The sequence below is a fragment of the Brachyistius frenatus genome, unplaced genomic scaffold (assembly GCF_029030835.1).
Source record: "Brachyistius frenatus isolate BFR_SWC_R1_liver_20210118 unplaced genomic scaffold, ASM2903083v1 Contig_16, whole genome shotgun sequence".
Classification (NCBI taxonomy): domain Eukaryota; kingdom Metazoa; phylum Chordata; class Actinopteri; family Embiotocidae; genus Brachyistius; species Brachyistius frenatus.
The window spans coordinates 3270028-3293092 of NW_027210615.1; the positions used below are offsets into that span (position 1 = coordinate 3270028).

A 23065-nucleotide genomic window follows, 5' to 3' on the forward strand; every position below is an offset into this window, starting at 1 on the left:
GTGTCTGCATACAACACAGCGAGCCATTGTTCTTTATATTTGAATTCTCTTTTTGATACAGAGAGGAATAATTTATTTATGGAAGACAGAATTATAGAAATAGTTATATTGGTTAAAGCTGAGAGTTAAATCTTATTTAAAACAAATGGAGTGAGGTTTCAAAAAAAAAACATTTTAACGGACGACTTCACATGTTGGGATTTTGCTCGAGACCAGCCGCCACCGTTGACCCCCGACCCAGAGGATTCTATTTATTATCAAGAGCCCCATTTTATCAGATGGATAAACTACACCTTCATAAGCTTGTACTACCTGCATACTTTACCTGCTCACCAAATATTTTGTCTGTAAAAAGTATTTCCTCATTTTGGGAAATAAATGCTCTATTAAAAAAAAAAAAAAACCTTTTGGGATACTCACCTGAAGTTTTTTGGTTGTTTTTTTTTTCTTGTATGTAAAAAAAAGTCCTTGGAACATATTGAAATGCCTTTCAAGTCAGGATACGGGACATTAGCTCACAATCAGTCTGAGTTAACAAGATGACCTCCAGTCAGCACATCGGCTTTCTTTTTTTTCTTTTTTCTTTATTTCAACGTCACTGCAAAGTGAAAAGTACTGTAAGTGTTTATGTTGACTGTTTACAACAGGTATAAAAAGACCTTTAAAAATGTCATTGATCAAAGAAATGACGGCAGTCCACGGGCACATTTCTGTCCCATTAGAGGCAAATATTCTATAACGACTGCAGGACTGAAGTCAACTGAGAAAAGGAAGACTTGTGTGTCCATTTTGCAAGCTGTTGGTCCAACACTGTCCCATCAACAGCAGGTGAAAACCTTGTTTCTGCATTACTAACATTGTTTGTCCTTAAGCTGAAGTTAAGACATGGAGCTCCCCATGCAGGTCGTCTCCGTCAGTGTCCCGGCTGCTGTCTGGTCAGCAGGAGGTAGTTGTGACGGAGGGTCCGGAGCTCCGTCAGTCTGCCCAGCAGGCCCCCGAACCGCTGCGGTCCCCCTCGCGCTGCTCCCCCCTGGGCCCCGCACACTCTGGACAGCAGGTCCAGGACCAGTTCCTGCATCTTCTCAACACAGCCGGCTGCCTGCAGGGACGCCCGGTCTGCACATCGGCGGGGACAGAGAACGAGAGAGAGAGAGAGAGAGAGAGAGAGAGAGAGGGCTCACTACTTTGAAACATCCCCGAGATCTGCTCCTTTGTGTTGATATCCAAACATGGACGGACATTTGACTTGCAAAACAGACCCCGGCACATGAGAAATCAAATGCGTTGCATGAGCGGGTGCGTCTCGGTGTTGATCCGCTGGAGCCCCCCCCCCCCCGCAGCTGTCGAGACTGTGAGCATGAAAGCGGCTTAAGTCAGTTTTAAGCCCTGATAAAGTCAGACCCCTGGAGACACGCTGAGCGGATCAATCAGTCACTTTCCTATCAGAACTTTGTGAAGAGCCCCCAGACAGTTTGTTAATGATTACTCACAGCCGAACTGCAGTTTTGCAGTTCTTCACTCGACAGCTGATTAGTTCAGACTAAACGCCCACACACAGATTGCTGGTCTGACCTGAGCAGAGCAGAGCCGTGGCGGTGAGCAGCGCGTACTCGGCCTCCGTCAGACGCAGCGCCGTCATGCTGTGGAAGAAGCCGAGCACCGGCCCGAAGAGATCCTCGCTGCTGCCTGTTCACACCAGCACACGGAGAAAGAGCCCTCGCTTATTCACCGAACCATTTGTTTCCCGTCTTTTAAGGCTACGTTTTTAGTCTGCACACGTGTGGACCGACCTGAGCTGATCGGCGTCCTGCTGTGGATGTTTTCCTTCGACTCCGCGTTTCTGAGCCAGTTGTGTGTTGACATGCTGAAAAGCTGCAGGGCTGATGATGGAGACAAATTAAAAGATTTATTTTCAAATATGAATCATGACCGTGTTCTGCAGATGCTGTGAAAAGCCGGGCGTGATTTTCTTTCACCTGGACTGGGGCTTGTTGGGTTGTGGGAGAACTGCTGCGCTGAGAGCAGGAACATGACCTCCAGAGAGGAGACGGACAGCAGAGCGCTCTGGTCTGAGAAACCCAGGAGGTCAAAACCTGCGAGGACAACATCATTATTTGTTTTATTTTATTTTTTTTTTTTATATCGGTACTGTGGTTTAGATGGTGGAGCGAGTTTCCCACTAATCATGAGGACGGTGGTTCGATCCCTGGGTCCTCCTGTCCTCCTGTCCCCGTGCCGAACTGTCCTTGGGTAAGACACTAAACTCCACGTTGCTCCCAGTGGCAGGGGAGCACCTCGCGTGGCAGCTCTGCCACTGTTGGTGTGTGAGTGGATGAATGGGAGGTAAACTCTTTATTTCGTCACCTTCCTAAAATAATGGCCCAAGTCAATTTTTCAGGTTTTTCAGGAAACACAAACAAAAAAACTTAACCAAATGTTGATTATATGACATTTACTAATGATTTCACTCAAAAAGGTTATGACAACAGATGACTATTGACATACTAATAACAATGTCGGTCAATTATGGAACATAAGAGGAATAAATTGACTTGGGCAAAAAAAATGTAACACGCCTTCGTGACTTAAGCAATTTTAAACCTTCAACTCTGTCAACAATAAAGCAACAACTAACAAACGAACTCAACGTAATGCTGAGGAGGCATGTGCATCTCCTCACTTGTCCCTCCAGATCTTCTCTGCTGGGTTCTTGACTGACGCCTATTGATGTGGCAAATTGTCAACGAAGTGATGACACTCGACGGGCATGACGCGTTTCATTGACTGGAGGTCCTGGAACTTTCTCTCTTTGATTGGCAGAGCGCATGGAAACGTTCTTATCCACGCTATCGGCTCATTTGGCGCCTGCACCCTCTGACAGTGCTTCCCACGCGGAGCCCTCCGAGAAGGACAGCCAGCGGCCATCGCTCCGGCAGTTGCAGCTGCCTGTTGATATTCCCGATGTGGTTGGGAGATGGTTGTGCCTGGGTGAAGGAACTTCTTGTCTTTGTAGGTCTTCTGAAATATCCACTGCCGCTGCTCTTCTGTAATGACTTGGCAGTCTCGAGTTGAGACTCGCTGACATAACTTGGAGTTGCAGGGAGGACCCATAGCCTTTGCACTTATTTCTTTGCCACCTTGGCTCTTGCATGACATTCTTTGAGACGTTTCTCCTTGGATCCATTTTGCTTCCATGTTCCCGGACTGAGGCGTTTATTTCTTTTCCTTTTGACCGTATTGTTTAAATCAACGTCCTCATCTTCGTCCTGCTGTTCTGGAGTTGTTGCCACCACGGTTAGGCTGTCTTCATTTTCTGGGGCAGAGGACACATCACAGGATGGGGTATAGTCTGGATCGCTGATGACATCATCATCATTATCATCATCATCAGATATGTCCTCTTCATGGTGCGGATGAGTCTGCTCGGCATCTTCAACAACATCAACGAGAGTGTTTGAGCTATTGTCTGCTCCATCTGGAACAGTCTTGGCCTGGTACATGCCGCTTCATCTCTTCAACAACGGTCTCATTGTCATTTTCGGTGGATGAGGCCTGATCGGTGTCAGAATTGTCAAGTGCATCTCCTACCAAAATTTAAAAACATTTCAACCCTTTGAGGTGTACGGTCACAAATGCGTGATCATTCTGAAAAACATTCATTGCCTTGTGGTCACTTGTATTAAGCTTCTCAGGAGAAGAGCCTCAAACTAACCGAAGAATGGTGATGGAAATATTACGGTCTGGGGTCACGTTGCTGCTTCAGGCACAAACTCAACTATGAATAGTGCATCGTATTAAAGAGCTCTGAAGATAGTGTGATTGAAAAGTTGAATTTTAACAAGAGTGGTAAAAAAAATTTCTGCAAGCCAATGTTAGAGTGGTCAATCATGCAAAACAAATGTTTCTGCTAAAAGCGGCAATACTAGCTTCTGATGCCGAGGGTGTAATTACTTTCTCCACAGAAGAATATGATATCCCGGGACAATTTTGTTGAATTGAAAAAGCAAAATTTTCTTGTGGAGTTATCCAAGTATATCACCTTTATTTGTAAGCACTGTTTTAAAAAGGATCAATTATTGTATCTACTTGTTCAAATACGGTGAAAAAGTCAACAATTTTCCCTGGATGTACTCACTCTCTTGTAGTGCTTTTATTCTACATAACAGTATATATTGATGTAGTTTAGTCTTCTGTGCCACAGAGCTCCATTGTTGCCCAGAATCTATTGTTGTTCCTCCAGTATTGTTTATTTATCAGTAACACTGTGGGAATGGCAAACCAAAGCTCACCAAAGCCACAGGTGGAAAATAGTTTCCAGCAAATAAATCGTTCACTCCTGCTTGAGTAAAAGCTACAGCACCCTCCAGTTCCTGGTTCCATGTTCCTCCAGTGCCATGAACATCGGCACTGTCTATAACCCACATACACCTCCATGCTGCCCAAAATACACTGCTCAAAAAAATAAAGGGAACACTTGAACGACACATCCTAGATCTCAATGAATGAAATATTCCAGTTGAAAATCTTTACTCATTACATAGTGGAATGTGTTGAGAACAAAATAACATAAGAATGATCAATGGAAATCAAAATAATTATCCCATGGAGGTCTGGATTCAGAATCATACTCAAAATAAAAGTGGAAAAATCAGATCACAGGCTGATCCAACTTCTGTGGAAAGTCCTCAAGACAAGTCCAAATGAGGCTCAGTAGTGTGTGTGGCCTCCACGTGTCTGTATCACTCCCTACAACGCCTGGGCATTCTCCTGATGAGACCACGGATGTTCTCCTGAGGGATCTCCTCCCAGACCTGGATCAAAGTATCAGTCCACTCCTGGAAAGTCTGGTGGACGTGGCGTCGGTGGATGGAACGAGACACGATGTCCCAGATGTGCTGGATTGGATTCAGGTCTGGGGAACTGGCAGGCCGGTCCGTAGCATCGATGCCTTCATCATGCAGGAACTGCTGACACACTCCAGACACATGAGGCCGAGCATTGTCATGCAGCAGAAGGAACCCAGGGCCCACTGCACCAGCATCTGGTCTTACAATGGGTCTGAGGATCTCATCCCGGTACCTAATGGCAGTCAGGGTACCTCTGGCTAGCACACGGAGGGCTGTGCGGCCCTCCGAAGAAATGCCTCCCCAGACCATCACTGGTTGATGTTGCAGGCAGCAGAACGTTCTCCACGGCGTCTCCAGACGTCTGTCACATGTGCTCAGTGTGAACCTGCTCTCGTCCGTGAAGATCACAGGGCGCCGATGGCGAAGCTGCCAATCTTGGTGTTCTCTGGCAAATGCCGATCGCCCTGCACGGTGTCGGGCTGTAAGCACAGGCCCCACTTGTGGACGTCGGGCCCTCATACCACCCTCATGGAGTCTGTTTCTGACAGTTTGAGCAGAAACATGCACATTAGAGGCCTGCTGGAGGTCATTTTGTAGGGCTCTGGCAGCGCTCCTCCTGTTCCTCCTTGCACAAAGGAGCAGATAGCGGTCCCGCTGCTGGGTTGCTGTCCTCCTACGGCCCCCTCCATGTCTCCTGGTGGACCGGCCTGTCTCCTGGTATCTCCTCCGTGCTCTTGACACTGTGCTGACAGACACAGCAAACCTTCTTGCCACAGCGTGTGTTGATGTGCCATCCTGGATGAGCTGCACTACCTGAGCAGCTTCTGTGGGTTGTAGACACCTCATGCTACCTCTAGTGGTGAGGGCACTGGCAAAATGCAAACGTGACCCAAAATCATCCAGAAAGGACGAGGACAGAGAAATGGTCTGTGGTCACCACCTGCAGAACCGTTCCTTTATAGGGGTTGTCTTGATAATTGCCTCATTTCCACCTGTTGTCTGTTCTATTTGCACAACAGTAGATGAAATTGATTCACAATCAGTGTTGCTTCCTAACTGGGCAGGTTGATTTCCCAGAAGTGTGATTGACTTGGAGTTACATTGTGTTGTTTAAGTGTTCCCTTTATTTTTTTGAGCAGTGTACAACAGTAAGCTCAGGTAAGTTGGACAGTGTTATGAGACGGACAAACATGTACGTTTTGGTCTTTTCACGGGATTTATCAACTGGAACAGAAATATACAAATATAGAATATTTCCAGACTTATCCTTTGAAATAATTTTTGGTATGAAATGAGTTTCTAGAAACTGTGCGTAGAAGCCGTGAGAAATAGCTGGCAGGGGTTCTTCATTTTGAAAAAGGACAGCCGAGAGTTTCTGTTCGCTCCTTCATTCCTTTTACAATTGAATATTTTTCCCCTCTAAATTCCAAAAATTTCCTCAAGTGAACACAGCAGAATAGTAATTTAAAGACTTTGAAGTTGACAGCTTTCCACCCATCATACTGTACCTGGAATTGTCCTGGTAAACTGCAGCAGTCTCTGTAGGTGAGGTGGTACAACATCCGACACAGTTTCCCCTTCTGGACATGACCAGTCAAACACCTGAACACACACACACACACACACACACACACACACACACACACACACACACACACACACACACACACACACACACACACACACACACACACACACACACACACACACACACCAAACAACATGAGGACAACATGAACCCTGTTGACCTAGGTCACACTGACTGTATGTAGTGTGACCTACCTTGACACAGCTGCTGTCCTGAGCTCGGTACAGTCGGTGAGCCTCCACCATCCTGTCCACGATGTATTTCTGTTCACTGGTTAAACTGGCTGACTGAGCCTGGGGCGGATGACAAAAACACAAACAGTCTCAGGATTACATCATTTCCTGGTGGTACAAATACAAGGCAGACAGAGCTTTGGGATGGCAGGTAAATGTTAGCATGTGAATCTGACCACTAGTAGTGGAGGAGAGTTTACTTTGGCATTCATATGTAATTAGGATTAATCATTAGGATGGCTCCACCAGTCTAATGCTCACAGCTTCAGTTTTCTTGGCTGTGATTCTAGTCTGAAAACCTTGTTTACATTCATGTTTACAGCCAATCTGAAGGGCGGACCAATCAACAACCAGTGTCGATGGCTCAGTGTCATGACGTTGAAACAAGCGGATCTTGTTCTAAAGGTTCTTGCTGCGGTGGTGGAGTTTCAGCTGCTTCCAGTACATATGATGGTCAATGCTGATTGGTTAAAAGCTGTTCCAATAGTATACAAATTAACCAGAGGTCTAAATCCAGTATGATGCAACGACTTGAAATTATTCCCTGTGGAGAGAGTTTTCAGACCAATATATTCACACAGTGAATTCTGGTTTGGTAACACCAGTCTAGTTAATCACCATAGAAGCCAAACAACCAATAATCCATCCAATCATCTAATTAACCAGCCAGAAACCGTCAGAACAATCAAATGTCCGACATTTACCAAACAATCTCACCAGCCGAGGACCCAACCAACCATCTAACAAAACAACCTGCAGACCAAACAACAATCTGCTAAACCAACCATCTAACTGACCACATCATCTGTGTTTTATAACATCAGTCAACGTGATAATCAGCCAACTAAACATTCGACAAACATCCAACCCAACCATTGTGCGATTCTGTGCTAGGTTATGTTTACAATAATACAACATATATGTATGCCATATCATATTACTTATATATAGGTCATATTATCAACTATTAATCCTAAGGTGTAGACGAAAGGCTGTGTTTGTGAATGAAGGTGTAGACGAAAGGCTGTGTTTGTGAATGAGAGTGAAAGTACTGTGCCAAACCAAAAGGTCACAGGGGGGTCGGCAACCTGTGGGGTCACATGCTGTTGTTCTTTGAGGCATAAACAGGAACAGACGGCTGTGTGTGAAGGAAGACAACCACCACCTCGACCAACCAACAAAGGACACATCACCATACGTGACTTTTTGGTGTCTGGACTATAAGAAGACGGTCAGGGAAAGTCAGGAGGTCAGACTTCATGAACTGACACAGACTCTGTTGCGGTCAGGGAAACATAGTCTGGACCCAGAGCTCTGTAACACTGATTATTCTGCGGCTGTTCAATAAATATCTTGAAGCCTGACATCTTCTCCTATTGCCTCATTAAAAAAAACACGCAGGACTGGGGGCTGACACATATTGGCTTTGTACTAGCAGGAGCCCAAGTCCAACACCATCTAACTCAAAAATAAACCAACCACCATCCATCCGCACATCTAAGCAAACACCCGATTACACCATTATAAACAAACCGTCCAACAGACTGTTCAACCAATAGCAGTTAGTCATTATGAAGATATAGAACGAGACTGGACAGTTGCCAGTTGTCATGGATCTCAAGGGCCCAAGGGCCATTGTCTAAAATGTTTAAAATCCACGAGCAGGGCAGCTTCATGGCCATGTTTGCTTTGTCAGGTATGTAATTTGCTACATTAGAGTGAAGAAAGATTTCCCATCTAGTTGTTGTCCAGACAAAGTTTGTCAAATGATCCTCCTTTTAATTTAAATAACGAACATTTAGCAGGTGATGTCTACAACAACCACCATTTTAGTTTATCATTTAAGCATGCTAACATTAGCTAAATATCAAATAGGAAGTATAGCTGATGTGGATGTCAGTAGTTTAATGTTGGACCGAAGGATGGTTCTGGTTTAACAGACTAACATCAATAGATCACCCCGAGGGGGACAAAAATTACATTTTAATCCATTTTATGATTGCTGTAAACCTCATGATGGCGCTAGAGGAAAAGTCTGATTGCAAAAATGTGGAGACTAGATCAACTTCTTTGGGCCACAAATACAAAAATCATCCAGAAAGGATGAGGACAGAGAAATGGTCTGTGGTCACCACCTGCAGAACCGTTCCTTTATAGGGGTTGTCTTGATAATTGCCTCATTTCCACCTGTTGTCTGTTCCATTTGTACAGTAGATGAAATTGATTCACAATCAGTATTGATCCTAACTGGACAGGTTGATTTCCCAGAAGTGTGATTGACTTGGAGTTACATTGTGTTGTTTAAGTGTTCCCTTTATTTTTTTGGAGCAGTGTATGTTTGCAAAATTTGAAATGGCAATGCAACCATTAGTTGTTGAAGACATTTCAGTCTGGATCGAAGCGGTGTGTTGTACTGACAGGTCGACATTGTTTTATTTCGATCCCCCTCAGCGAGAGTGCATAAAAACTGCCATCCACTCAGGCAACCATCCAGTCAAGCTCAGGATGAGTCAGTCCTGCTGTTTAGTACCTGTCCAGGTAACCTGCTGGTCGAGCTGACTCTCCTACTGTCTGTGTTCTCCTCTTCCTCCTGCCCTCTGCCTTTACCTCCTTTCCTCAGTCGTTTGGATTGGCACTGCACCTCAGTCAGAAGGCCTGGCAAGAAAGAAATATACATTTTCAGACTGAAAGTAGCAAACCAGTCTAATATATATATATTGTTTTGGGAATCCCACTAATAATTTATAGCTTCTCTGATTACATTACATTAAAGGTCCCATATTTGACACTTTTGTGGTTTATATGCAGTATTGCTATCCATAAGAAAATATTTTTGTGATTATTACAAAAAAACAAACATCTGAATATAGTTTTATATCTCCTGTCTTTAGCTTCTTCCTGCAAGAACAGCTTGTTTTGTGTCCGTGTCTTTAAGGTGAATTGATATCAGTGACTCTCTCTTCTGATTGGCTGACTCTTTTCTAAATGATATAAGCCCGAGCCAATCAAAGGTTTTCTCTGGTCTTGCAGCTGCTAACCCAGCAACAGAAGTGCTTGGTGTTTTTTCTTTCAGATAATAAGTTAAGTTTGGACAGAAGGCTGCGCTGACGGCAGACATATGACATGAGCGCGAGTTGGTAACATCACAAACTTCCAGTCCAAACGGCTCGTCCACACAACACAGTTGCTGTCTGCACTTTTCCATGGACTGAATGTTTTTACACTTTCACACTATTTATACAGCAACTAAACCAGCTTTATAACAACAAAACAAAAAAAAAAGGACGAGGAAATCTGAATTTATACAATATGGGACCTTTAAACAGATCTTCTCATGTATTTGAACCAGATGGTCCTTACACTCAGCCAGCATTCCCACAGCTTGGCACTTCCTCAGCCGGCAGTCTTGGCACTTCCTCCTCATGTACATGTCCATCTCACAGCTCCCACCACTCTTACAGTGATACACAGCCTTTTTAGTCACACTACGCCTGAAGAAACCTACAGCGAAAGGAAAAGAAGCACCAGCTGAAACCTAAAAATAAGTAAATAGATAAGAAAATATACATAAGTGTAAGAAATACCTTTGCATCCCTCACAGGTAAGAGCATTGTAATGATACCCTGACGCTTTATCTCCACACACCACACACAGCTCGTCCTGACCTCTGATCTTCCCTCCTGGTCCCACCCGGCCCCTCTGCCCGACAGGCAGCCCCACCCCTCCGAACCCCTGAGACAGACCCCCGCAGAGGGGCTCTGGACCGAGATCAGAGGGGGCCTCCAGGCAGTGAGGGCTGTAGTGGTAGGGAGGATGGCACAGATGCGAGGAGGAAGAGGAGGAGGAAGGAGAGGGGGTGGAGGAGGGTGGAGAACCATAGAGGGAGAAGGGCACGTTGGCAGGGCTGTACTGTTGTTGGCTGTAAGGGAGCAGCTGGAGGTCAGGGTCCTGCAGGGGATAGCCCAGAGGGTCAGCCAGCATGTCTGAAATAGAAGTCCATGGGGAAAAACTTCTTACTTGGTCTGTTTACACCTGCAGACATATTTAGATTTGATTCAGTTTTCCTTGATAATACCAAACTGTGATTCAATCATGAGCGTTCAGCGTTTACACGACAACATTTTTGAAAAACAGTCATTATAGCACCTGTATAAATCCGAAGCTTAAAATTGTCCCCAACAAATTCACCATTTACTAATGCTTGGGCAACGCAAAAAATTACAGCACGCAGCTGTTGTGGCAAATGAACATTTGTTGTTTTTTTGGGGGAAAATGGAACTAACTTTAAGAAAGATCTCCATCTTCTTTAGTGTTACATTTACAAAAATACAAAACGCTGGTAAACAGGGGCTCGCTAGTTGGGAAACTAACAAGTAGTTAGTTTGTGGGTGTCCTACCACTAAGTCGATCAAAATGATAGAAAAACAAAAGAACTGGATCCAAACAAACAGAAGCAAACTTGGAAATCACTGGGAAAGAGAAAATAATATGAATTTGAGGGAGCTGAAGGTAGCAACCCTCCACATCATTGCAATAAAGTAAAAAGAAGAGTCCAAAACTTCAAACACACAATTACCGCAAATACACAGCAAATGAACTGCACACCAACTTCTTTTTACAGCCTCCAGGACAGGCTGATTGGCACTGTAACCTTTAGATTTTAGGATTCCTGTGATCATAACAATGAGGAACAATTGTACTGACGGCTGAGAGCCACAAACAAAGACAGGGACATTGAAAATGAATAAGAGCAATGGAATAGACTGTTGGTTTTAAGACAAACATCAAATAATGCTTGTTTTGTCTTTTCAAGATTCATACCTCACTGTGTATCCTGCAATGTGGCATCCAAGTTCACAAAGATGGCCAACATAATAGAGGATGATGAGTGCCGACATGTTTATTTCAGGCTGTCATAAACCTAAATTATGACTCATAAAATTACTTTAATATGTCAATGTGACTTAAACAGTGCTAATATTTCAGAAACATTTCTAAATAGTAGAAAGAATAACATTGGAGGGAGACAGATTGCACTAGCGTGACTGACACTTGCATGAATATTTTAAGACACACAGTTACGCTGGTCAAAGTCAAAGAGCGTCACAGGAATGTGACTTTACGTGACTCGTGTGACTTCACTATGTTTATGGCTCCAAAGGGAAACGATAAAAGCTGAGCGTGACCTTTGTGAACTTGTTCAGTCTGATGAAACAGGATGCAGCTGAGAGCTCCCAGTGCCATTTTGGACCTTTTGATCCTCTTTTCCTGGATGCTACATTCAGACTGTAATGGCCGTTCAGTGTTGGTGACGGCCCGAAAATTCTTGGACTGTGGGTCAGAGGTTTGTGTATTGTAAGTCGTGTCTCCGTTGAGAAAACATGCGTGACCACTGGCAGCCTCTTAAAGCACAGCTGGACCAGTACGACTGGGACTGCTAGTCACTGATTAAACGGAGAGCCCACCCAACTGTCAGGAGTCTCAGGACTGCTGGAGACGGAAATGTAAGGGGTAAAAACATGTGGCATGAAGACGAGGGCGGAAAATATCAATGTAAATATGTGCATATATGTTATTTGAAACTGTGATTGAAGTGTGCCTTCAAGCTTTGAGAGGGAAACCAACCATCCTTGTAGCTCTGTAGCACTTTTAAATGGCACAGCAGAGGTAGAACCGCACCTCTATAAAGTTTGGTGAATCCCAGGAGACAACGCTGTTTTTATAAAGAATGGTCCGGATCAAAGCAGCGAAGGTCACAATATCACACCGAGTAGCATCTGGAATGGCTCGAGCAGAGATTACTTTAATGACAACGGATGGACTGCTGGACGGTCGTGGGCTCTGGACCTGTGAGCAGAATAAAATACGTCGAGAAGCGCCTCAGAAGCTCTCGAATTAACATGAAGAATCAGTGACTTTCTTGCCAGGAAACTAGAGGAGCCTCCAAGAATGAGTCAGCCTTGTGTTTCCAGACCCAAACTCACTGTGTGCATATATAAGTCTGGACACAATTTACTGAGCGCTGTCTGCAGTCGTTGCATCAAAATGGGTGTGAACTTTGGATACATTTTGGAAACTAACTAGAGCAGCCTTTATCCCATCAGCTTTGACCAACATATGACGTATGTCGTGCACAGAAACTCACAACAGAGAACCTCCGCCAATTGATAGCAGTGCGCAATAACATGTCTGCAAATGACCGTTGCAGAATTCCAGGCTTTGTTCTTGCTCCTGCTTTGGTTCCTCGATATTTTCTAGCGTCGCTACAACTGTTTGTATCACTTCATCTTGCTCTACCACTGCTGCAATTGTTGCAACTTCCTTTATAAACAAATGCTCGCCTTCAGCATAATCATACTTAGCTACCCCCACTGGTCATTGATTTTTCCGCCTTTCACAGTGGCTGAGCAAACCCTCATGCGAACAGGTTTTCCAGACTATAATCACAGCAAACCCTGAAGCTGGGACCAAAAGGCAGAGCCAGGCTAGGAATGAAGGCCTTTTACTGTGAAGGTCAGTGCTCATCATATTTCAACCATTCTGGTGACATCACTTTGGTTACTTTTTTAGACTTGGCAAAGTAGGGGAACACAACTTCCTATCATGAGTAAATGATTTTGAAATGTAAAATCAGTGCAGCTACCCTTTAATCAATTACATGTCGTTAATTTAACTTATCTTGGTGAAACAGAAAGAGCTGGAATCCCAATACTTTCCTCCAATTTATCTTTTTTTGTTCTTGTTGCCATCATAATTATCTCAAACTGGCTCCTATGCCGAGCACCAAATCTTCTCTTGAAAGGTCCGAATGCTCCTCTGCTGTGACCCCAGGCAGAATAAACGCTTAACTTAAACTTAAGCCTGTTCCTGCATGTGCCCAAGGATCTCCTTCCAGAGTCTGTGCACGTCACGGTCACCACGGATCAGTCATAAATCTTTACTCCTAACTGATGGAGGATTCTTCAAAAGCTGACAAAGTTTGGCGCCACATTATCAAGAGTCTGGATGATAAATGACACGACGTGTGAAGAGCTGCTGTATCTTTAATCTCAGTGGATTGTCGTCCCTGCTCTGATCAGTTTAAAGGGCATTTATTAACCCTCCTCACTCCTTCCTTTTCTCTCCTCTCTTTCATTCTCCCTCCAGATGTTTCCTGTCTTCACCAGACTGATGGTTGGCGGAGGGGAAGGGGTGTGTGTGTGTGTGTGTGTGTGTGTGTGTGTGTGTGTGTGTGTGTGTGTGTGTGTGTGTGTGTGTGTGTGTGTGTGTGTGTGTGTGTGTGTGTGTGTGTGTGTGTGTGTGTGTGTGTGTGTGTGTGTGTGTCGTTGTGACAGGGCTGTGTGTTTGTAAACCGTTTGAACGCTGTCTAAACACTCCTCAGCCTCCCTTCCATCCCACGCACTGGCGTAGGGAGCCAAATGACACCAGCAAACTACCCCCCCACCCACCCCCATAGCTCTCTCTCTCTCCTCCTCCTCCTCCTCCTCCTGCTGCTCCTCTTCCTCCTCCTCCTCCTCCTCCAGAGGGCAGGAGGGGAGACAACAGGGGCACTTCGTTGATGATACATGTCAGTATAAATAGATGCACGCTCAGCCTCCCTGGGTGCTGTGAATGAAGCGAGCCGGCTGACTCTCCTCAAGAACTGTTTTTCTCCGTGTCATTGAGTTCTCATAGGCGGTACATAAAGGCTACGCGTTCATTCATTAACTGTCAGAGTGAATGAAACGAGGCTGCACACACAAGGTCTGAATGTGTAACAAAATAATGTATAAACGACCTATTAACTCACGTCAGCTACGTAACTTTGGTTAAACGCAAGTGATGATATCACGATAATGTTGAATCTGCACATGGATTGAAACAACGTAAACAGAACATTGGACGTCATGAGCGGTGGCAGCACAATGTCTGAGAGTCGTGAACTGCACACGAGTTCAACATTCCATTTGTAAGAAGGATGTATTATTTTGTCATTAAAAATATTTTACACTTTTCTGTTATGTTTTAGGTTTTTTTTTTTGCAGTCTTGATTTCCATAAGAAGATTTTTTTTTTTCCAAAATAGTTTTACATCTTGACTCTTAAGATTCTCTCTGGAGCTCTACTAACAACAGGCTGTTTTATACATATATCTTAATTGATATCATTGATATCAATGACCCTCTCTTCTGATTGGCTGACTCTTTCCTGAGTGACAGTTCAGACTGAGTTCACAGAAGTTTAGTGCGCTTGATAGTTTTTAAACATATTTGCTCTTAAAACTATCAGTACCACACGCGCACATCATTTACATTTTCTACTGAAGAAATAGTCCCTGCACCGACGGTTCACTGCGTGTTCTGTGGATTATCCAGACTTATATTTTCATTGACACTAATCGTGTTAAATTATATTCCTGTTTTAGCTTTGTAAAGTTACATTTTCAACTCTGTGAGCACCACAGATTCACTGTTTTGGGATGAAGACAAAAACTGAATGAAAAATTAAAACAAAAAAATAAAACAAAACACCCTGCAATGAATGATAAGACCAGAAATAAGTAAGAAAATGGCAGTGAACCAAGACGCTGTGGAGAAACCAACGACACACACGGCATCATTTGAATTACCACAAACTGGTAATACAGAAGGTGCTTGGGAAACACACATTCAAATCACATAAGACATGAACATTAATGTCTGAATTTTCAGTCTTTCCTGCTGTCATTTAAATATGTTGAAGTGTTGGTTTAAATGTATTGCCTTGACATGTCCACAGATTAGACAGAGAATCAGACATTCTTACATCAGTCCATCAGTCAGTGTTTTATCATCGTAAACATTAACATGTCTGTAACGGCAATGATAAGCAGATGTGAAAACATGGCAATATTTTAGCAACTAAATTGAAGAGGGAGACAAAGAGAGAAAAAAAATCAGAAGCACAAGTGTGACTTTGGACTCACCGTAGTACTGGAGCTGCTCCGTGGAGCAGTAACCATCCGAGGTGGACAGAAACCCCCCCGCTGAAAAGCTCATCTCCAACTCAGTCCACTCTCTCATCTGGACAGAAAATCCTCTCTCCAGCTAGTAGTACAGGATCTATCTGCACACACACACACAAACACACGCACACACAGACAATTACTCAGAGGATTCGCACAGATATGAAGGATCTGGGAAGTGCAGAGACATTCCTCAATCCCCACGATGCGTTCAGGTCTCTTAGCTGTCCAGGCTGATATTCCAGCCTATTTAAGAAAAAAATAATAATAATTAAAAAAAAAAAAAGCAGGGAGAGGACGAGTGCAGCTGAGCTCTTGGTCTGTGGTGGATGATGTGTTGGGAGGAGGGCTTAAGTGTCTCAGGGGAGTAGACAAAAGGAAAAGAGGGGACACCCAGGAAGGACAGGGATGTAGTCCAAACAGCTGGACTTCACAGATCAGAAGACGGAGGGGAAAGATGACGACCTTGTTCCATGTGTGAGACACTCAAACAATCATGGTCTGTCTACACTGTGTGTGCATGTAGAGGTTTGTATCCCAGAGTGCAACAGCAGGACCGGGCAAAGGAAACATTTTCTAAATTTAATTTAAGAATTTCCAACATTTTCCAATTGATTTTTTTTTTTTGTATTAATTGACTAAACTTCCTCAGAGTGCTGAGAATGTATCTGTCCATGTTTTGTCCTCCAGGCCTTGGGAGTGTGTTTACTCTGCCTTTTGTTTACCACTTTTCTGTTTGTGCTGTGGTTAATATTGGACAGCAGTTAAATTTAAGGATCTCGGGGACCTCCGCCTCCCCCACAGACGGTTAACTAGGCCGGGGCAGAGCGAAGAGGAGACAGAGGTCTGACCCCAACATGGGTCTGTAGATCTCTGAGGGGGCCGTTTGACATGCAGCATGCTTACCGAAGAATAATAACGTCCTCCCACCCGCCTATCAGCCTTTCACTGGATCATTATGGGAACCAGGACTCGCTGGTGGACAGCAGAGAGGGAGAGTCCATCAGTCTCACTGAAACCTTCACTGCTCTGATCACCATCAATCTCAGTGACAAATGAAACAGGAATTTAGTTGCTGTAGCTACACGGTGTCTTTTCTTTGAAGAGCATGTCCAAAGGGTAGATTGGTACATGTGGTCACATTGCAGGGTGACAACACTGCTTCAAGAGAAATTCAACTTCAGGGAAAAGAACAAACTAAAACAAAGCAAAAGCTACAACAAATAAAATGTGTCCTGCTTCTCATAAATCTACAATAACTTTTGCTGTAATATGGATTTAGAGACAAATATTGTTTTTTGAAGATCTTTTGAATTACAATTAAAGGGCAAATCAGAAAAAAATGTATTAACTAGAAACATTGCGTCTTAAAAACATTTTTAAACTATAGATTTCTATCGGAAACAAATTACTGAGGGACATAATGTCCGGCGGTTATAAACAGATTGGATGAATTTATCATATCATCATTTACCAACATGAAGATGTGCAAAAAATAGACCTGGTAGGAACAGATCCTGTCTTTGACTTTATGGAAACAATTGTTTAAATCTTTAGATGCATTGATTGATATTGAATCAATTTATTTGAAACCACACGTCAGCTCCATGGTGGCGCTAGAGGAAATGTCAGGATTCGTCCTCTGGTATCATGAACATCGTCACAAAATGTTGTGCCACTTTAATAGATATGTCACTAAATATCTGCTGGTGGCTTCAGAGAAAAAGTTGGCGGTCATGAGGTTACCATGTTTATTTCTACCAAAGTTCACGGCTGTCTATCAATAGCTGTGGTGTACAGACCAACAGGGCCATTCCTACAACCGTGTCTCTACCAGGGAAGGAACATCAACTCAGTAACGGGCCGAAATTAAGTGAACTTATGCAGTGAAACCACGTCAGAGACAGAACGTTTAACCTCTTGTTAAAAGTACGATTCAATCAATCAGACGTTATTTATATATCACTTTTCATACAAATCCATTGTAACGCAAACTGCTTTGCATTGTAAAAATGATCAAAACAATACCCCCACACACAAACATGCTCACGCACACACATGCACACAGACACGCATCCTCCACATCCGTGCATAAGCATTAAAAGACTACGCTGTAAATAAAAGACGATAGAAACAGATTAAATAGATTTATAAGGAGGAAACACCAGGGGAAAGATAAGAAGTTAAATGAAATAATAAAATTGAGTCAATGGATAGATTAAGAAGTACAAATAACCCAAATGTATCAATAAATAGGCCATTTAAAAAAATAAAAAAAATAAAGTAAAATAAAGTAAAGTAAAAGGAAATACTAAATAGTAAAACTGATTGAAATGTATAAATAGATTAAATAAATAAAATGTATTGGTGACAGTTTAAGTGTGAAAGTTCTCTAATAACCTAATTTATTAGTATAACCTGCGTATAGTGAAGTGTATCTTAAAAATGCAGTGTGTCACATCCCAAAATATGTGACAAAATAGGCCGTAATAATAATAATAATAATAATAATATTATTAATAATAATAATAACCCATCCCTCTATCTGCCTGTGACCTCTGAGGAGTGGAAGCAGAGCAGAGAGCAGGCAGCAGCGCTGACTGACTCTAAATGATGGGGACGATGTCTGAGAGCGTGCACGTGTCACCATGGATCTTCTGGAGGTGTCACACTGTGACACATTGTTGAACGCAGTCCTAACTACGAGCGCTCGGCCTCATGGGAGATGAGTGTCGTGAAAAAACAAGAAGAGGAGGAGGAGGGGTGAAGAGGGAAAGACTTTTAGGGCACATTCACATCAAGCATGGAGAGTTCACATGGACTCTGGAACATCCCCTCAAAGAATGGACCAACTAACACGATGCCTGAAGAAAAGGTACGCCGGAGGATGAATAAAGCCAAATATAGTCTGGCAGTTTTACAAAACACAAACTGGAAAAATATAATTTTCCCTCTATGGTGGCTAAAAAAGCAAAACAAATTAAAAAATAAATAAATAACTGCTGGCATATTCTAACCCTTAAACTCATTAGTCCTGAATCCCTCACAGCACAAGCCTGGAGATAAATTCAACACATCATAAATCCCGTTCGTCCTCTCCGTGTGGTCATCCTGTCTTTATCACACGGCTGCTGGCTGGTTGCTGCAGCTTGATAATGGCCTTGCACTGTTTACTGACCCTCGCATGCCACTGGCGCTAGCACTAAAGTGGCCTTGTGTCTAACTTGTGTCTGAGCGTATGTGAGTGAGTGTGTTCGGGAGGGTATTTGACTATCATGGGGAGGAATGTAAATTGTCAAATGTTAGTTAAGTATTTGTTTGGAAGCATTTCCTCCGTTCTCTAAAGGCTATTGTGACATTTGGACTTTCACACTACATTGTTTGCTCATTTTCCTCTGTGTAAGTTATACAGAGCGATTATGGATGCTTGATTTAATGAAACCCAACCCAACTCTACCTTTATGCAGCATGTAAGAACATGGTATCCATAGTAACCGTAATCAAAGTGATATTAAAAATCACAGGCGACCAGCCTTCCCAGAAATGTGCCACGAAGTTGGAAAAGGGGTCACAGAGGTTTTACAGGACGCTTCTTACCTGACCAACTTTGTTTTGTTTTTTCTCACTTTTAAAGACTAAAAAGTTGTATATTACACATCTCTAAAAGATCAGCGGTTTAATTTGTTATTGTTTTACTGTTGTTTTATGTTCTTATAGCTCCACTGCGGTTATATTATGTCTTTTGGGTTCCTGTTTTAAGTGGGCAAACCAAAGCAAATTCCAATTAGCTGTGGGAAATAAAGTTGAAAATCTCAAACACTAACACTGTGCAGCAAAAAAAAAAAAGATCTACTATTACACAGTTAATGAAATCTCTGTAGATGAGTGAGACTGTGGTGGCTTTCATGTGTGTTAGTGGTGGACTCACCGCTGGTGGTGGGAGTCTTCCTGGCGTGCGGAGCGTCCCAGCGTCCCAGCGTCCTCTCACTTTGTCCAACTTTCACTTTTTGTCATGTTGACAGCAGTCCAGCCTCTATTCTCACACACGCACGCACGCACGCACACATACACGCACGCACACGCACACACACACACACACACACACACACACACACACACACACACACACACACACACACACACACACACACACACACACACACACACACACACACACACACACACAGAGTAAACAGAGCCTTTCAAATGAGATGTGTGTGTTTTAGCTCGACATGCGGGAACCAGACCAAAGATCTTGTTTTCCTGTATATCAGGGAAAAAAAAAAAAAAAAAAAAACTGTCATGAAGGAGATTCATTTTAGACATTTAATGAGGAAGAATTGTGGAAAACTTAAAACACAAATCTGGAGAACTTGAGGGTTTGGAGGTAAAGTGTGTCACTGTGTATTAAAACACTGGTAAATAAAAGAAAATCAAACATTTTCCATCAATTTTCCCACATGAGGGGCTTTTTAGTTGGACTGGGGATTTGTACTGGCAACCAGGACCCCCCCCCCTTCCCCCCACCCCCCCTGGAATCATCTCATTAAGAAATTCTCCGTGTATAGTGTTTATAAAAAGCCCCTGTTCACCCCTGTTGATGGATGGAGGCGCCCTATCGCTGCTCTTCCTGCTCACTCCCCAATAATCTCTCTGCCACTGTTTCACAACCGCACACTGTAACACCCCCGAACACACACACACACACACACACACACACACACACACACACACACACACACACACACACACTTACTGAACCCTTGATATGTTCTCTCCTGACCCGACTTCCTCGGTGGGTGGGCCCTTACCGTTAGCAGCGTGCGGGGCTGCATTATGTGTGTGTGTGTGTGTGCGTGGGTGGGTGGGTGGGTGGGTGGGTGTCACGAGGGAGGAGGGTGAATCTGCTAATGAAGAATAACAACATGGCTGTCAAGGCCTCCCAGGGGCAGGTCAAACACAGTGGCTGGGTCCTTGAAGCCAAAGGGTCAAAGGTCATCGTTAAGGCTGAGAGCAGACCTTGACCTCCACAAGGGCTGGAAAAAGTGGGAGGTAAAGAGAGTGAACTGTTGGGGAGGCCAAACTCCCAGAGAGGTTTGCTTCTCAAGAGCAGTTACGATAAAATTCATAAATCAGAGCAAAGAAAAAAAAAACTGTAACAGCAGAGTGAAAGAAATGGAATAATCATAAGGAGGAACAGAGAATGTGTTATTTATTTGTTTAATCTTTACAGTACACTGACCCACAAAATAAATTTTAACATTTTTTTTTTTAGGTACAAAACCAATCTATGCGTCAAAATGTGCAAAACGATGAAAACAGGAAAATTCAACCGTAAAATCACAAAGATAAAGGTAGATAAAATACACAATAAAAATTAACGCTCCACATCGTTGTTGTTTTTTTTCTTTGGATTATGGCACTCGGTATAACCGTCTATTAAAATGGACTAAATAGAAATATCACTGAATTTACATGTGCAGAGAGCCTGAAAAACAAAAGCTTCAAGTTACATGAGGTATTCTGAACACGCTGAACCAGATCAGACGGGCGTGCACGCAGTGGTTCAGCCGACTGTCGGAAGTGTTTGGCAAATCCATTTCAGAGACGCCTCCGGTCCCTCCCGTCGGCAGGTTCCTCACATCTCCGAGGGGCCGATCAACAAGTTCAGAGACTCCTCCTGTGGCGCAGCTCCGACGTGCACGGAGCACCTTCGTGAGCAAGTTTCTTCCACTTGATGCGAATCGAGCAGCCGAGTTACACGTGCCGTTGTGAGCGGTGGTCCGGGCCGGGCTGGGCCGGGCCGGGCCGGCCTGCGGTTTTGTGCGCACCTGAAAACCCGAGCAGCGAGGAAAAACGAACGATTGGGGAACAAGAGACATGAATGCTCAGCGGCCGGACCGACACTCGCAAAAACGCGTGTAACGAAGGAGCCGATGACGATCAAGCCACGAACACTCGCTCACGAAAGGTCCTCTGCGCTCTCGGCACGTCACGGTGCTGCGCTCCATCCAAGCGCAAAAAAAAAAAAAAAAAAAAAAAAAAAAAAGGAGCAGTCTCAGGTTATTTATCCACCCTGTTGTACGTGCACATGAAACATGAAACATGAAACTGAGCGCTCAGGTGAACAGGAGTTAACCAGGCCTCGAACCGTCAACTGTCCCTTTTAAAACTTGAACTTACCCAGCACATCAAAATCAGCTGAATTCAAGAACTTCGCTCTACTCGGCAACAAAAAAAAATGAATTGTAAACGAAGGGGTGAGCGCATAATAAATAAAACTATGAAACTATAAGTGTAGTTTTTGTTTTCATCCCGGAGTTGGTTGATTTGGAGGATTCCCCTGGAGGCGCGGGTTTGCTCCGAGTCCCACCGGTACACGCTCAGTGTGCTGGTCTACCGCCGATCAGAGGACTCGTCTCGTCGCGCTCGGCGTCCGGCCGCGGTGGGGAATTACGGTAAATTATGAACTGGACCGAGATCTGAATCATCGTGTTGAGGAAACAACAAGAAGAAAAAAAAAAAAAAAAAAACCTGAAAGAAGAAGTTGTTTAACAGAAAAACAGGAAGTGTCAGAGAAAAAAAGAATAACCCATTATGAAGAGCAGGATAGAACTGTTATGTTCAATCTAAGTGTCACAACTGGACTTTATTGTTGTCTTTGGATAACACTTTTTTTCCATGACCTGGATGACAGCTATTTTAATTTCTTAAATGAATATTTGCCCACAAAATGATGAGAGACTTTGTTGTTTATAAATTAAAGAAATTAGATATATTTCTAAAGCTTTGAATTTTGACCCTCTTCGTTGTTTGCGTCACAATCTGTGCCGTGAAAATTGAAGAAAAATCATTTCAGATTTGGAACAACACTTAACTGAATGTTAGACTTCTTTTTAATGCTTCTTCTTCTTCTTTTCTTTTTTGAATTGCAAACAGGCGGAGCGTCACCGCCACCAACTCTCTCTGCGGTTCATTCGGTGCGATGCATCTTCCGCTGAGCAGAGGATCGTTGGATGTGGTCGCACGTCCTGCTATTTTTTTGGCGTGCTGCATTTCACACACTATCTATTGGGACATACTAAATGTTTTTCTGTCATACTAAATGATATGGTAGTATGGATTTTTGTACGCACAGTTAGTTTACGCATCATAAATAAATATATATAAATATTGTATCATATTGACCGTCCAGATATGACAGCCGGTTTCAAACTTGTCATTGAACTCTGCGACAGAGAAAAGAAGCGCATTTCCCAAAATGTTGTGTGTGAGCTGGCGTGAGGTCAAAAGGGACCCAACAGCATATTTTTACTCCTTGGCTACCCAATAAACTACGGATGACAGTAAGAGCAAAGCTGGATGATAAATTTAAGATTTACTTATAACCACTTTTAGAGAACCAAATTAATCCT

At 43.4% G+C, this 23065-nt stretch overlaps 2 protein-coding genes across 4 annotated transcripts in view; both read right to left on the minus strand.

Moving 5' to 3' along the window:
- slc66a1 (solute carrier family 66 member 1) overlaps positions 1 to 23065 on the minus strand; it is a 245126-nt gene that overhangs the window by 217779 nt on the left and 4282 nt on the right. The window contains exon 8 of the mRNA XM_069694010.1: positions 20962 to 22132. Within this exon, the coding sequence (XP_069550111.1) occupies positions 22034 to 22132 (99 nt within the window). The 3' untranslated portion in view covers positions 20962 to 22033. The remainder of the gene's footprint in view (positions 1 to 20961; positions 22133 to 23065) is intronic.
- On the minus strand, positions 415 to 19667 carry nr1h5 (nuclear receptor subfamily 1, group H, member 5). 3 transcript variants are annotated; one of them, XM_069694006.1, is made up of 11 exons: positions 19579 to 19667; positions 15612 to 15751; positions 10253 to 10651; positions 10029 to 10169; positions 9199 to 9323; positions 6630 to 6728; positions 6356 to 6449; positions 1977 to 2093; positions 1791 to 1880; positions 1573 to 1686; positions 415 to 1116 (listed from the first exon to the last, which is right to left on the minus strand). In XM_069694006.1, exons 2-11 carry the CDS (start codon positions 15706 to 15708, stop codon positions 914 to 916), a joined length of 1479 nt encoding a protein of 492 aa, XP_069550107.1. In that variant the 5' UTR covers positions 15709 to 15751; positions 19579 to 19667; the 3' UTR covers positions 415 to 913. The 3 variants fall into 3 exon arrangements, with proteins under 3 accessions (XP_069550107.1, XP_069550109.1, XP_069550108.1); XM_069694008.1 differs by having other exon boundaries at positions 15612 to 15747; positions 19579 to 19645; XM_069694007.1 differs by lacking the exon at positions 19579 to 19667 and adding an exon at positions 16557 to 16593.

What these genes read in the sequence shown, in the direction of transcription:
- nr1h5 (XM_069694006.1), bottom strand. Translation starts at nt 15,708, where the DNA reads ATGAGAGAGTGGACTGAGTTGGAGATGAGCTTTTCAGCGGGGGGGTTT. An exon ending in TACCTGTGAGGGATGCAAAG is followed by an intron (nt 10,170 to 10,252) that starts GTATTTCTTACA and finishes CTTTCGCTGTAG; the next exon opens with GTTTCTTCAGGCGTAGTGTG. An exon ending in CCCAACAAGCCCCAGTCCAG is followed by an intron (nt 1,881 to 1,976) that starts GTGAAAGAAAAT and finishes CTCCATCATCAG; the next exon opens with CCCTGCAGCTTTTCAGCATG.